The sequence below is a fragment of the Monodon monoceros genome, unplaced genomic scaffold (assembly GCF_005190385.1).
Source record: "Monodon monoceros isolate NGI ecotype Baffin Bay Population unplaced genomic scaffold, NGI_Narwhal_1 Super_Scaffold_21, whole genome shotgun sequence".
Classification (NCBI taxonomy): Eukaryota; Metazoa; Chordata; class Mammalia; order Artiodactyla; family Monodontidae; genus Monodon; species Monodon monoceros.
The window spans coordinates 152,763,973-152,777,532 of record NW_021703778.1 but is presented as its reverse complement, the minus strand read 5'-3'; the positions used below and the strand labels follow the sequence as shown (position 1 = coordinate 152,777,532).

The 13,560-nt window shown below is 41.7% G+C and overlaps 1 protein-coding gene across 3 annotated transcripts in view; it reads left to right on the top strand.

Annotated features, from left to right (window-relative positions):
- STON2 (stonin 2) overlaps positions 1–13,560 on the top strand; it is a 154,725-nt gene that overhangs the window by 33,461 nt on the left and 107,704 nt on the right. For all 3 annotated transcript variants that reach the window (XM_029238558.1, XM_029238559.1, XM_029238557.1), the window contains exons 2-3: positions 901–1,181; positions 3,008–3,292. In XM_029238558.1, the coding sequence (XP_029094391.1) occupies positions 1,094–1,181; positions 3,008–3,292 (373 nt within the window). In that variant the 5' untranslated portion in view covers positions 901–1,093. The remainder of the gene's footprint in view (positions 1–900; positions 1,182–3,007; positions 3,293–13,560) is intronic.

The window sequence follows — 13,560 nt, the reverse complement described above, 5'->3', positions numbered from 1 at the left end:
GTAGTAAAATTTCAATGTTTTCTTTTTATTGTGCACCAGCTAGAAGGCTATAAGTTAAATTATTCTAGACTAAAGTGAATATTGTGAGTATTCAGTTAATAAGAACTGATGCTGTTCAAGGTGGATAGTAGCTCTTATGTGGAAACATTAATTCAGATTTTACTAATTCATTATAAGATCAAGAGTTAGGTTCCAGTTGTAAAAAGACATTAATTGTACAAGCAGTATTATGAGTCTATTAAGTATCCTTACATGGAACATAATTGCAATGTGAGTAAAGGCTAGACTTTTACATACTAATTCAAACTGTCCTAGAGTGAAAATGTGTTTCTTTAACTCACATTTTCCACTAAAGTAAATATGCCCTACCCCCTTACTCCAAATGAATAAGATGACTCCTTTTCTGTTTTTCTTGATTGGTAAATCATGCTTGGAGATACCATCTGGAGATGGTTGGGTTTCTGCCAAAGATTTAAATCAGGCTTGCAAAGAGCTACCTGCCTAAGGCAACAAACCACACTGATTTAATAGGAAAGAACATGCTTTTATTTTGCCATCTGGTAAAGGAAAGTGAAAGCACTTTGAAAAATTTTAATATTTGTTCTACAATGATGGCCTTATAGATAAAAGTATTTCCAAAATATAGTAACTGGGAAAATTGGAGAATCTAATTGCTAAAACCTGCGTGATTATTTATGTCTGATTTGAAGGCACATACAGAGATCTTGATGCTAAACGCAGATATTTCTGTAAGAGAAGTGAAGGCAAGACAGGGATAGAGAAAGGTAAATAGGTTGGAAACGACCCAGACCTCCTTGTGGGCAGTGTTGAAAGCTCAAGACCTGTGTGGATTGGTTATAATGTGATGGTTATCCCTTTTAATTTTTATTTTTTAAACAGATTTCCACTTGGCAGATTAACCAAAGGCAAGAGAGGCTAATCTGTCTACGTTCTGAGTGCCACTCTCCACGAGACCCCCATAACAGACCCCAGGCCCAAGTCCACTGTGCTACCAGACCCCCACCCCACCCCAGGCATTGCTCTGGGGTCTGCCTGAGGCCAGCAGTGTGAAGATGACCAGCACCTTCCTAGCATGACGACCTTGGACCATGTGATCGCTACCCACCAGTCGGAGTGGGTCTCTTTCAATGAGGAGCCGCTCTTTCCTGTCCCTTCTGAGGGTAAGGAGAACTTCCATCGCCTAAGTGAAAAGATTAACAAAGAACCACACCTGCTTGTTATGGCTTCTATTTCATCATTCTTTTGGGGGGGGATCTTGATACGGGAAACAGAGCCAGTTTGTCACTTTCTTGAGGTCCAGATTCTTCCACTTAGAAGCCTGGAGGAAACATCTTAGAACCTAGGGCCCCAAACAAGGACCTGGAAACACCAAAAGTATTGGCTGCTTTCTTCCAATGAACATTAACTTCCTATTTCCAAAGTACTTTATGCTCAGTCTTTTCGGTTATTATTCCCAACAGCAATTCGGATTGTCTCAATTTTTAAAGCATAATTGTCAAGAGTGACAGGAGCTGGAGCCAGATCCCTTGGACTCAAATCCTGGCTCCATTATGGATGAATGATGTGTCCTTGGGTGGATAATTGATTTAACCTCCCTGGGTGGTGGTTCATCTGTGCAGTACGGGTAATCACAGTACCTACCTCAGGGTGGTTGTGAGGATTAAATGAATTAACATGTAAAGTGCTTACAGCAGTGACTGGCACGTGGAAAGAGCTCATAATTGTCACCCGTGATCATGATGAAGGTGGCTAGATTGACTTCTGGGGAACTGTGCTGAGGGATGAAGGTCAAGGTAGGATGCGGGAGCTATTTACAGAACCACGTCAGCTGCTTCTGTTCCATGGCCGCTGCTACTGCCACCTGAAATCGTCCCAGCTTCATTTACAGCACCTGGAAAGTGTGAGTTTACAGGTGTGCTGTCCAATACAGTAGCCATGTGGCTATCGAGTCTTTGAAATGTGGCTAGTCTGAATTGAGATGTGCTATAAATGTGAAATACCCACAGTGAATTTTGAGGACCTAGTAAAAGTTAAATGTTTTATTAACAGTTTTTTATCAATTACATGTTGATATTACACATTTTCAACATGCTGAGTTGAAATACGTATTATTAAAAGTAGTTTTGCCTGTTTCTTTTTAGTTTTAAAATGTGGCTACTAGAAAATTTAAAATTCATATATGGCCCACCTTTTACTTTTTTAGGACAGTGCTTATCTAAATAATTACATTCAGGTAGACCTGTTTGTTTGGCTAGTGATGGGAGAAAGGAGTTTCACATCAGTACTTTTATTTTTTAAACACTTTCATACAGTAAAATTGACCATTTTTGGTCTACAGTTGATGAATTTTAACACACGTATAGGTTTGTGTAATCACCACCACAATTGGGATCTAGTTCTGTTATTTAAAAACAAATTTTTGAAGGCTCTTAAATGTTCCAGGACCAATGCAGTGATACAAAAGCTAGAGGAAGGGCCTCTGTGCCATATTTAGCTGGTCATTAGTGCGAGGTTTGCACATGGTGGCTCGCAGATGTGTGTTGTTTGGACGGCGCAGAGTTTGAATTTGAATGTTTTTAGTCCAGACAGAAGCTCTCCTGTTGAGCCACAGTCTCCACCATTCCCCATTGCCTTTCGCTTTTCTAATTTGACCTAGTTCTATCTGTTGCTCGGCCTCTGTAGGAATTTTGTTTGTGACCCCTAAGCACTGGAGTAGATGGTAGGATAAGAATAGTGAACAAGACTCCCAGTCTCAGCCTGCATGGAGACTGCTATGGACATCCTAGGGTATAGTTTTTATACATTTTAAGGTAAACACTCTTTAAGCATAGAGGCAGGTGGGCATGGCTGTTTTTCTGCCCTCACACCCTGTAATGGTGAGTCCTTTGATCACTGCTTGCCTGTCCTTTGTTTTTCCTCCACGAGACAGTTCTGAAGAGTGGCCTTCCTCGCATGATGTGATGGTAGTTTCTGGTATCTGTTTCAGGGGGCACTGAAGAGCACCTCCCAGGACCATCGTCTTCCTCAGACCAGTCCGAGATCTCTTCTGGGGAGAACCGTGTGGTGGATGGAGGCTCTCAGGACCTTTCCCCCTCAGAGCACGATGACTCTTCTGAAAAGATGGGCCTCATCTCTGAAGCGGCCTCCCGTCCCCTGAGCCCTGAGCAGCCTCAACCTGACCTGGCTTCAGCCATCAGCAGCTGGGTTCAGTTTGAAGATGACACACCCTGGGCCAGCACATTACCACCTCATAAAGAAGCAGGTGGGACAGGTAGGACAGGTGGGGTGCTGTGCTCACCAGGGACACTTTTTCATGAGAGGTCTGCAGGGCTGCCAGCATTCTGTTTTGCCTGCTCCAGAGCCCTGAAGCACTGGAGGGAGCAGACAGTGATCTCATCTGGCTTAATTCTATGACACGTTTTTATTAACATAGGCATGTGGAAGGATTTATGTGTTCTGGGCCATTTCCAGCCTTTTACCCTTGCCCTGGCTGTTAATTTCTCTTTGGAAGTATGCATATTTATTCATCTATTATGGACCAGAATTCTATTTACTTAGCACCTAAATTGTAAGCTCCTGTGAGTAAAATGAATGTCTCTCAAAGTGTGGCCCACCAACCATCTCTAATAGAGTCACCAGTTATACATAGATGTTCTTGTGTCCCAGACCTTTAGAATCCAAATCTTCAGGGGTGGGAACTGTCATTAATGGTCAGTCTCTTACTTTGTGGCATTTAAATGGCCAGAAGCTGCACTGGGAAGCTGAGTGAAGCCAAGGGAATGATTAGTTCCTAGCCTGGTGACCTGGCTACTTATTTTATTGTGCACTGAAGCATACCAAGGGTGATTGGGATAACCTTTGGGACTGTATTAGTTTTCTGTTTGCTGCTGTAACAAATTACTACAAACTTAGTGGCTTAACCAACACAACTTTATTATCTTACAATTCTGTAGTTCAGAAGTCTGACATGGGTGTCACTGAGCTAAAATCAAGGTGTTGGTGGGTCTGCATTCCTTTCAGGAGGCTCTAGGGGAGAATCTGTGTCCTTGCCCTTTCTAGCTTCTAGAGGCTGCCCACATTTCTTGGCACGTGGCCTCTTCCTCAGTCTCCAAAGCCAGCAATGTTGTATCTCTCTGTGCCTTTCTTCTATAGTCAAATCTTCCCCTGCCTGACTTCTGCTTTCTTCTTCTGTTTTTTTTTTTTTTTTTTTTTTAAATCTGTATTGGAGTATAACTGCTTCACAAGACTGCACTAGCCTCTGTCGCACAACAAAGTGAATCAGCCACATGCACACACATACATCCCCATATCCCCTCCCTCTTGAGCCTCCCTCCCACCCTCCCTATCCCACCCCTCTAGGTCGTCGCAAAGCACGGAGCTGATCTCCCTGTGCTATGCGGCTGCTTCCCGCTAGCTATCTATTTTACATTTGGTGGAGTATGTATGTCCATGCTACTCTCACTTCACCCCAGCTTCCCCCTCCCCCACTGTGTCCTCAAGTCCATTCTCTATGTCTACATCTTTATTCCTGCCCTGCCTGCCACTAGGTTCATCAGTACCATTTTTTTTTTATCCCATATATATGCGTTAGCATACGGTATTTGTTTTTCTCTTTCTGACTTACTTCACTCTGTATGACAGACTCTAGGTCCATCCACCTCACTACAAGTAACTCAATTTCATTTCGTTTTATGGCTGAGTAATATTCCATTGTATATACAGGCCACATCTTTACCCATTCATCTGTTGATGGACATTTAGGTTGGTTCCATGACCTGGCTATTGTAAATAGAGCTGCAGTGAACATTGTGGTACATGTCTCTTTTTGAATTATGGTTTTCTCAGGGTATATGCCCAGTAGTGGGATTGCTGGGTCATATGGTAGTTCTATTTTTAGTTTTTTAAGGAACCTCCATACTGTTCTCGATAGTGGTTGTATCAATTTACATTCCCACCAGCAGTGCAAGAGGGTTCCCTTTTCTCCATACCCTCTCCAGCATTTATTGTTTGTAGGGTTTTTGATAATGGCCATTCTGACTGCTGACTGGTGTGAGGTGATACCTCATTGTAGTTTTGATTTGCATTTCTCTGATAATTAGTGATGTTGAGCATCTTTTCACGTGCCTCTTGACCATCTGTATGTCTTCTTTGGTGAAATGTCTGTTTTTAAGGACCCTTGTGATTACACTGGGCCCACAAGGATAATCCAGGATAATTTCCCCATCTCAGGGTTTTTAACTGAATCACATCTGCAAAGTCTCTTTTGCCATGTAAAAGGACATATTCACTGGTTCTGGGGATTAGGATGTGGACACCTTTGTAGGGGAGCATTATTTTGTCTACCACAGAGACCTCTTAGCAAAGCCAGGTTGATGTTTTTCTGTTGGTGGGTTAAATGTTTTGCTAGCTTTGATGTTTAAAAACAATTCCTTTGCTTTTCAAACGTATTTTCAACATCAATAAAAATAAATTTTAAGAAAATATAAGGCATAATTCTACTGTATAACAAACATTTCCATTTTTATATAACAATTTGCACATTGATACACTTTTTCACATTTAAGCATCAGATTTCTCAGTGAATTGTTGGTGAGAAAGCCATGACACTCAAAGCAGCATGGGTGAAATGACAGGTCTAGACAGGCTTCCCAGTCTGGCTGGAGGGAGGACGTAGCCTTTACTGAACACCTAACACAGTAAGACAGTGGGCTGGCTAATTAAGCATTTGTGCATTTGAGGGAAAGTTACTGAACACAGGGCAATGAATCAGTACAGAAGTATGCTTGTTTTCAGTAAGTTACATTCATTAAATATTTATTCTCTCAGACACTGTGCTCAGTGCTTTACGTCATCTCATGAACTCTCTACAACGATCATATGAGGAAGGTATATTTAATATTATATTCATATTACACATGAGAAGACTGAGACAGATAGTGGTTTGGGAATTTGCCCACAGTTGTATGCTAGGAAGTGGCAGGAGAGAGCTTTACTACCAGGCAGACTGGCCCCAGGATCTTTGAACAGCCTAGGGATGCTGTGTGTGGTATGTTTGCCTTAATCTTCCTGCTATTGCTATAGTTTCCTCTGCTTCCTCATTCCCCGGAGGCAGGGGAGGCGAGGGATGGGTTGCCCTAAAATGGCCCTGCTTTCAGATCACTGATTATATTCAAGGCATTCAGATTCTTTTACATATTGTTCATACCTTACCTTTAGTTTCAAAGATCTCCTAATTGCTTAGTACTGTTTATATGACAGATGGATCAATTTGCTTTAACTCTTCACTTATTTTTGCAAAACTAACTTTGGAGTAAGTCATAATTATGTTGCCCCCATCTGACTGAGGATTTTAGCTTGTTATTGATAATGGTTTTGACCTTTAATGGTTTTAACCTTTAAATCATTAAAACCTTATCCTTTAAGGCAGCAGTTTTCAAAGTGTGGTCTATAGATCTCTGGAGTTTCCCAAGACCCTCTCAAGGGGTGTGTGGGACCAAAAGTATTTTCATAATAATTCTAAGATTTTTTGGGTCTTTTTTACTATATTGGCATTTGCATTAATGGTGTAAAAGTAATGGCAAGTAAAACTTATGGCCACTGTGTACACATAGTAAAAAAAAAAGTCAATTTCACATAATATCCTTCATGAAGTAGTAAAGATTATTAATTTTATTAAATCTGGATTCTTTTTTTTTTAAATAAATTTATTTATTTTATTTATTTCTTTTTGGCTGCGTTGGGTCTTTGTTGCTGCATGCAGGCTTTCTCTAGTTGCGGCGAGCCGGGGCTACTCTTCATTGTGGTGCGCGGGCTTCTCATTGCAGTGGCTTCTCTTGTTGCAGAGCATGGACTCTAGGCGTGCGGGCTTCAGTAGTTGTGGCTCGCAGGCTCTAGAGAGCAGGCTCAGTAGTTGTGGTGCACGGGCTTAGTTGCTCCGCAGCACGTGGGATCTTCCGGACCAGGGCTCGAACCCGTGTCCCCTGAATTGGCAGGTGGATTCTTAACCACTGTGCCACCAGGGAAGCCCTAAGTCTGGATTCTTAAGTACATCTTTTTAATATTTTCTGTGACAATTTGGGAAATATGCATAAAACACTTGTGTTCCATACCAAGATATAATGGTTGTCTTGAAGAAAAATGGCTATCTTGAAAAAAACTGGGTTTGAAAAATATTTTAATTTAAAAATTAAATTTAAAAATCAAAATTACTTAAAAATTATTTGAGAAAGTCAAAACAATGCAAAAAAAAAAAACCTTGATGAACAAAATATCAGCATTTTAAAGACAAAATTCAACCAATACCTTCATGACTGCCACCCTGCACCCTAATCCTAGCCCTGGTTCCAGTAAAACTCTATGTACAAAAATAGGTAGCTAGCCTGTGGGCCACAGTTTGCTGATTTTATATTTTTTAAATATTGTATTTAAAATGTTATTTGATTACTAAGTTTTTTGGTACCCTTTTAAATTTTGCACCTGAGGTGAGTGCCTCACTTGCCTCGCCCTAGTGCCAGCCTTGTACTGCACTAAGGATATGGGATTCATTGATATCACTAGAGAACAAATCAAGAAATGACAACTTCCAAATGTGTGAAAGCATAATTGTGGCCTGAAAACTGCCCAAACGTTCATTACAGTTCCATCTGTTTCCTCATATGAACATTTAACTCAGCTCTGTGGAGATGGAGCTCTCTGCTGCAGGAAGAGCCTGTTGGCTGGTTTCCCAGCAGACGTGAGGCCCAATGTGTAGGGTCAGCCCCACCTCAGCAAGTGTTTCTAACCCAGGGACCCAAGAACCATAGAGGACTCTGCAGAGCATCAGGGTGGTAAAGAAAATGGTAATAAATCCAAGGCTCCTATCTCAACTCTCCTGCTGATACCCAATTGCCCATCAAGGAACCCCCCAAATAAAGGACTGCCGGGTACATCCCTCATACCCAAACTAGCCTCACCAACTAGGCCAGCTCCCTCATGGGTTTCCTCACACAGACTGTGTTTAACAATAAGGAAGAGTGAGTGGTTGGTAGAGCTAAGACCAGGTGGTAAGCAGGAGAAACTAGGCTTCAGGTCACTCAACAAAGAAAATGCAGGCAGTTCCATCCTGGAGGCTGTTGAGCAGCTCAGATTTTAAAAATTTGAATCCAAAAGGTTTGAATACCTGTGCTGTGTCAATGATATCACATACGTTAACTGCAGGCATTACACCAAACTAGTGCAGTGTGGACAGCAAGTATCTTCATGGTGATAGAGACAGCCTGAGGCTTCTTGCAGTCACCGCTCCCTGCTCTATTCTTTGGATAATGCTAAGTTTTCCTGGTGTGGCAGGCCGAATAATGGCCCCCAAAGACATCAGGTCCTAGGCCCCCTGGAACCTGTAAACTTTATCTTATTTGTAGAAAGGATCTTTGCAGATTGATTGTGTTAAGGATTTTGAGATAGGGAGATAATCCTGGATTATCTGGGTGTGTCCTAAATACAATCACATATGTAAGAGGGAGATAGAGGGAGAATTTGCCCACACAGAGAAGGCAATGAGAAGACAGAACAGAAAGGGATTTGAAGATGCTGGCCCTGAAGATTGGAGTCATGAGGCCACAGCCAAGGAATGCCAGCAGACACCAGAAGCTGGAAGATGCAAGGAATGAATTCTCCCCTAGAGCTTCTGGAGGGAGCATTGCCCTGTTGACATCTTAATTTTGGCCCAGTGATTCTGATTTCAGACTACTGGCTTCCAGAACTAGGAGAGAATAAATTTCTGTTGTTTAAAGCCACCAGGTTTTTGGTATAGCAGCCACAGTTAATATATCACGTCTCCAAAATCTTAAAATGGAACCAGACTGAGAATGAGTCAATCTGGGCTAGTGGAGCATCTCTAATAGTGCAGGCCATTTACCAAGCAGATGTTCTGTGCTAGCCACTATGCGTCATCTCCAAAGTTTGCAGCCCTTTACAAACTTTTTAAAGTTTACATCACCATGCATGCAGATGGTGAAGTTCAGCCAGAACAAAGGTTCCATGGAAACTGATTTTCGGCTTCAGCCCTCTTCCCAGTCACATAAGTATCACCCAAACAAACGGACTCTTTCCTATAACGGAGTTACAGTTTCTCAGTTTATTCCCATTTTCCTCACGTTTGTCCTATTTGCTTCTAGCAAATGCCTAGCACCCTCTGGTCAGATGTCTTTGTGTCAGGAGAAAGGGAAAAATGTGTATCTTGGACTCATCCCATGCAGCCTTTCTATGAGTATCCTTTTATGAGAAAATCATCGTGGCCTCAGAGAAATAGGTGGGAAGACGACAAAGGAGGACTGATTAGTGACATTCCTAGTCTGGATTCCTGGAAGCAAAAAGTGGAGCCTTACTCAGCCAGCTTTTTTCATACCTTAACATCCTGGCTTGCAAAGAGAAGTTGGGAAAGAAATGATCACACACACAGGAGTGCCTAGGTAGAGAAATGTTATCTGGGATACTCCTTTCCCCTCCCCCAGTCCCCATTCCTCCACTCCTCCACAGTTTTCTTGACAGAAGAAAAGCAAAACAAAACAAAACACCAAAAAACCCCACAAAATAATTTATCTTTTAAGTTGTGCCACCTAAGAATAAAGTCAAGGGGGCATTGGATTTCAGCCTGGAAGGGGAATGTGCAATTTGCCTTCATTAAAATGCAGGAGGCTGTAGGCATGGGGAGTAAGGGACAAAGAGACTGTCATTAGTGTTAAATCTCTTGTTTTTGTGGCATTAAATGCCAGAAGGTGCACAGGGAACTTAGAGAAGCCAGGGAGTAGTTAGTCCCCACCCTGGTGACCTGGCTACTTTTTATTGTTCACTGACACATACCAAGGGTGACTGGATAGCCAGGAGTAACAGCTAGAGGGGAAAACAACTCCAGAGATGCTTAAATCCATCAAGGGAACAACTTTCTTTTGAACTTCAACTAGGGCAGGGTTTGAAGTGAGTAAGTGCCATCATGGTTGGTCTGGGAAAAAAGGAGCTACCTGATCTCCCTCAGAAAAATATGAATAAAATCAATTGAGTGACAGAGCCTTTCTATAACTACATATATAGGAAAGAGGGCTGGCACCAGTTCTTTGGACCTGAGGATACTAGGAATGAGAGAGCATATAAAATCATGCCTTTTGATTCTTTTGTAAAAATTGTTTCTTCCATTAAGACCCCTGAAATTTGGTGAAGGCCAAATGTAGAATTCACATATCTGATTTAACAGGACCACTTTGGCTCAGGCTGTGTTGATAAATATCCTCTTTTGAAAGATTTTTATTAGAATCTTAACTGTCAAACACTTAAACTTTGGACTTAAATTAACACAAGAGTACTGTTCACGCCTCCAGTTTGAAGATGCTGTGTGAACGATCTGGGTTACATGGTGAAAAATGTCAAAAAACTTAACTGAAAACTTGTTTGCCAAACTCTGAACTAAATGCACAGATATTCTGTTAAACCATGAGCAGAACCAAAGTTTTTTTTTTTTTTTAAACCTTATGGTGGATCTATTCAAATCAAAATTGAATCTTTATATTGTTCTCTTAAAGAAGTATTTTTGAGAATGAACCTAAACCCAAGTGTGTTTTATTCACATTGGTTCCTTTAGCAATAGTGTTTCTGAGGTTGCCTAGTTGCACAAAGCTTTCCTAACTTAGTATTTTGCCTGCTCTGACTTTAAAATTCTACCGTGCACCAGGAATGTAGTAGTTAGCTTCCCTGTCACCTAAAATCTTTACAAAGATTCTCTCAGACCCAAGGCTGATTTCACAGATGTGCATTTTACAGGTGTATGGGTATGCTTAGAATATGTTTGCAAATGCATGCAAATTGACTGACAGAGCAAAGGTCATCCCCAAATTAAAACAAAACAAAACAAAAAATTAAGGCACTATTATCCACATGAGGCTTCCTGTTCACTCATCATGTTATGCGCTGACCTTCATCCAGGGACATGGCAGTTTTGTGGCAAGGCCAAGGCTGAATTGGACCCATTATGCAGATACTGCAGGATATGCATAATTACAAACATAAAAAAAAATTTGATTTCCGGAACATTTGTCCCACAGCCCAAGCAAAACACTAGTATTAGCTTGTCCTTCAAATGTCTTCCCTCACAACTTGGACTGAGGCCTTCCCATTGTGTCTGGGGAAGCTAATTATTTGGGACCAGAGAAAGAGCCACTTGTTTGGGGGAGGACCAGAGATGCCGTCAGCCATTTAAGAGGGAGGCAGGGGTGACAGCTGAGAGACTTAATCCTGCAGAAGACTAGTCCATTGGTTAATTTCTGTTATGTTTTTCATTCTGGCTACTGGGGGCGGGTGGGTGAGTGGTGGATGGGGGTGGGATAAGATCCCAGCCATTTGGTGAATACAGAGACGAGACGCCCTGCATTTGACATGCATATATATTTCTCTCCTCAACAGAGGAGGTCTTATTTTCTTTTAATACCTTAAATTATTCTTCTCTGCCTTTAAATGTAATTAATGACCTTTCTGGAATCCATCTCAGACCATGATGCACTCAGGAATGAATTTAACAGAGCCCTTCTTCCTCAGGGGTCTGCCACCTCTCTGCCCCTCTCCACTGAGCTCCACTCTGCTCCAATTGTCACCTCTCCTGCTGTTCCCCAAAGTGCATTTCTGCTCTTACTGTCCCCTCAGCCTTTAAAGCTCTTCCCCTACATTTTCACTCAGAGCTCTGCTCAGCATCACCTCCGTTCACCAACTCCCTGCTTTTTCTTTTTTTTTTAGATAGATAGATAGGTAAATATTTTAAAAAAATAAAGTAAAAATGAACTTGCATCCTTCTGGGTGGGAAGTGTCCCTTTTTGATGGAACAGGGAGTTTCTCTGTGTTCTGGGTGAGACTGGGTGCTCTGGGAGCAGTGTTTTGGGGGGTCCCTCCTCAGACAACGTTCAGGGCCCAGCTGCCCTTGGGGAGGGGGTAGCTGAGCTATCGAAAACCCCCCACTCACCCCATTTTCAACTAGAGCTGTTCCAGCCATGCTTGTTTCACATGTTGGATGTCTTAAATGATTTCGTTTGAAGAAAGAAATATTTGGGGTTTAAAAAAAAGGGAGAGAGAGAGCTGGAAAGCCACTCATCTGAGGAAGAAGCACTAGGCTAGGAATCAGGAAGCCTGGTTTCTCTGCTTTTTCTGGCTTTATATGTCTTTACAGCCCATGTCTCTACCTGAAATTAGGTTGTATGCTTATTTGTTTACTGTCTCTCTTCCCCACTAGAGGAAAGGGACTTTGTCTCTCTCACTTACTCTTTATCCCAGAATACGGTGCATGGACCTTAGTAGGTGCTCACTTTGATTTATTGGATTAATGAATGAAAAGGTGAAAGATGTACATGGAATCTAAAGCAGAAACATTATTGTTTATGTGGGCAATGAGCAGCTAGTAGAACTTGAAGGATGGCTTCCTCAGTGAAGTGAATTTTTTTTTTTTTAATAAGCAAACTATAACAGCCTCTTCTCCATCATGCCTTTCTCTTATCAGCTGGTTGTTATCATCAGTTTTTGATTTTCCACTGTTATGCACATAGTGCATGTATAAACATACCACATACATATACGTAGATACACACATACACAGACATACACATGTAACATGTACTCATACACATACATTTACATATACGCACATATAACATGTACACTTACATATATACACATACACACGTACAACATATACGCCTAACATACATATTTTATTAAAACTCCAGAATTCTCCTCTTCCAGAGAATATGCTAGCTCACTCAGGGAGCCGTGTGGCCTATCTCACCCTCACCCTCAGTGTGGGACACAAAACACAATAAGCTGCCCAAGCATGCATTAATTAACTGGTTCATTCATGCAAAGAATATTTAGGTGCTGGGAATGCAATTATGAGAAAGTTGGACACCGTCCCTGTTCTCCCCAAGCTGAGGTTAATCCAGCGGTCGGGCAATCTGTTACCCATGAAGCCTTCTGGGGTGAGCAGGCGCTCTTCTGAGTCAGTCCTGGGGCAGCTGCTTTGTATTGCCAGCTATGAAATAGCGTGAAAGCCACAAATGAAGAGTCAAATTAGATCTATTTTGTATTCATGGATGGGCATGTTTACGGCATTGGAAACATCACTTAGCCCTGGTGAGTAAACATTCAAGTATAAATAAAGGACATGACATCAAAATGTATATAAGTATTTGAAGTTTTAGTCTACCCAGGATTCCAAAGTATAAAAAGAGAGAACAGTATTTGCTGTATTGTTTCAGCAGACAACTTGTAAGTTTATTATTTATTCAATCAATGGCGCTTTGAGCCCCCACTATTTACCAGTCACTGTTCAAGGCACCGGGGATACAGTGGGATATTCCTGCCTCATGGAGCATCCATTCTGCTGGGGAAGCCACACCAGAAACACGATCAAGAAGTAGATGCAATGTAAGTGTGTTAGATAATGTAAGTGGGAAGAAGAGAAAAATGAGGCAAAGAAAGGGAATAGGGTGAGGGAGGATGTGAAATTTTACAGAAGGTCAGGGCATGACTCTC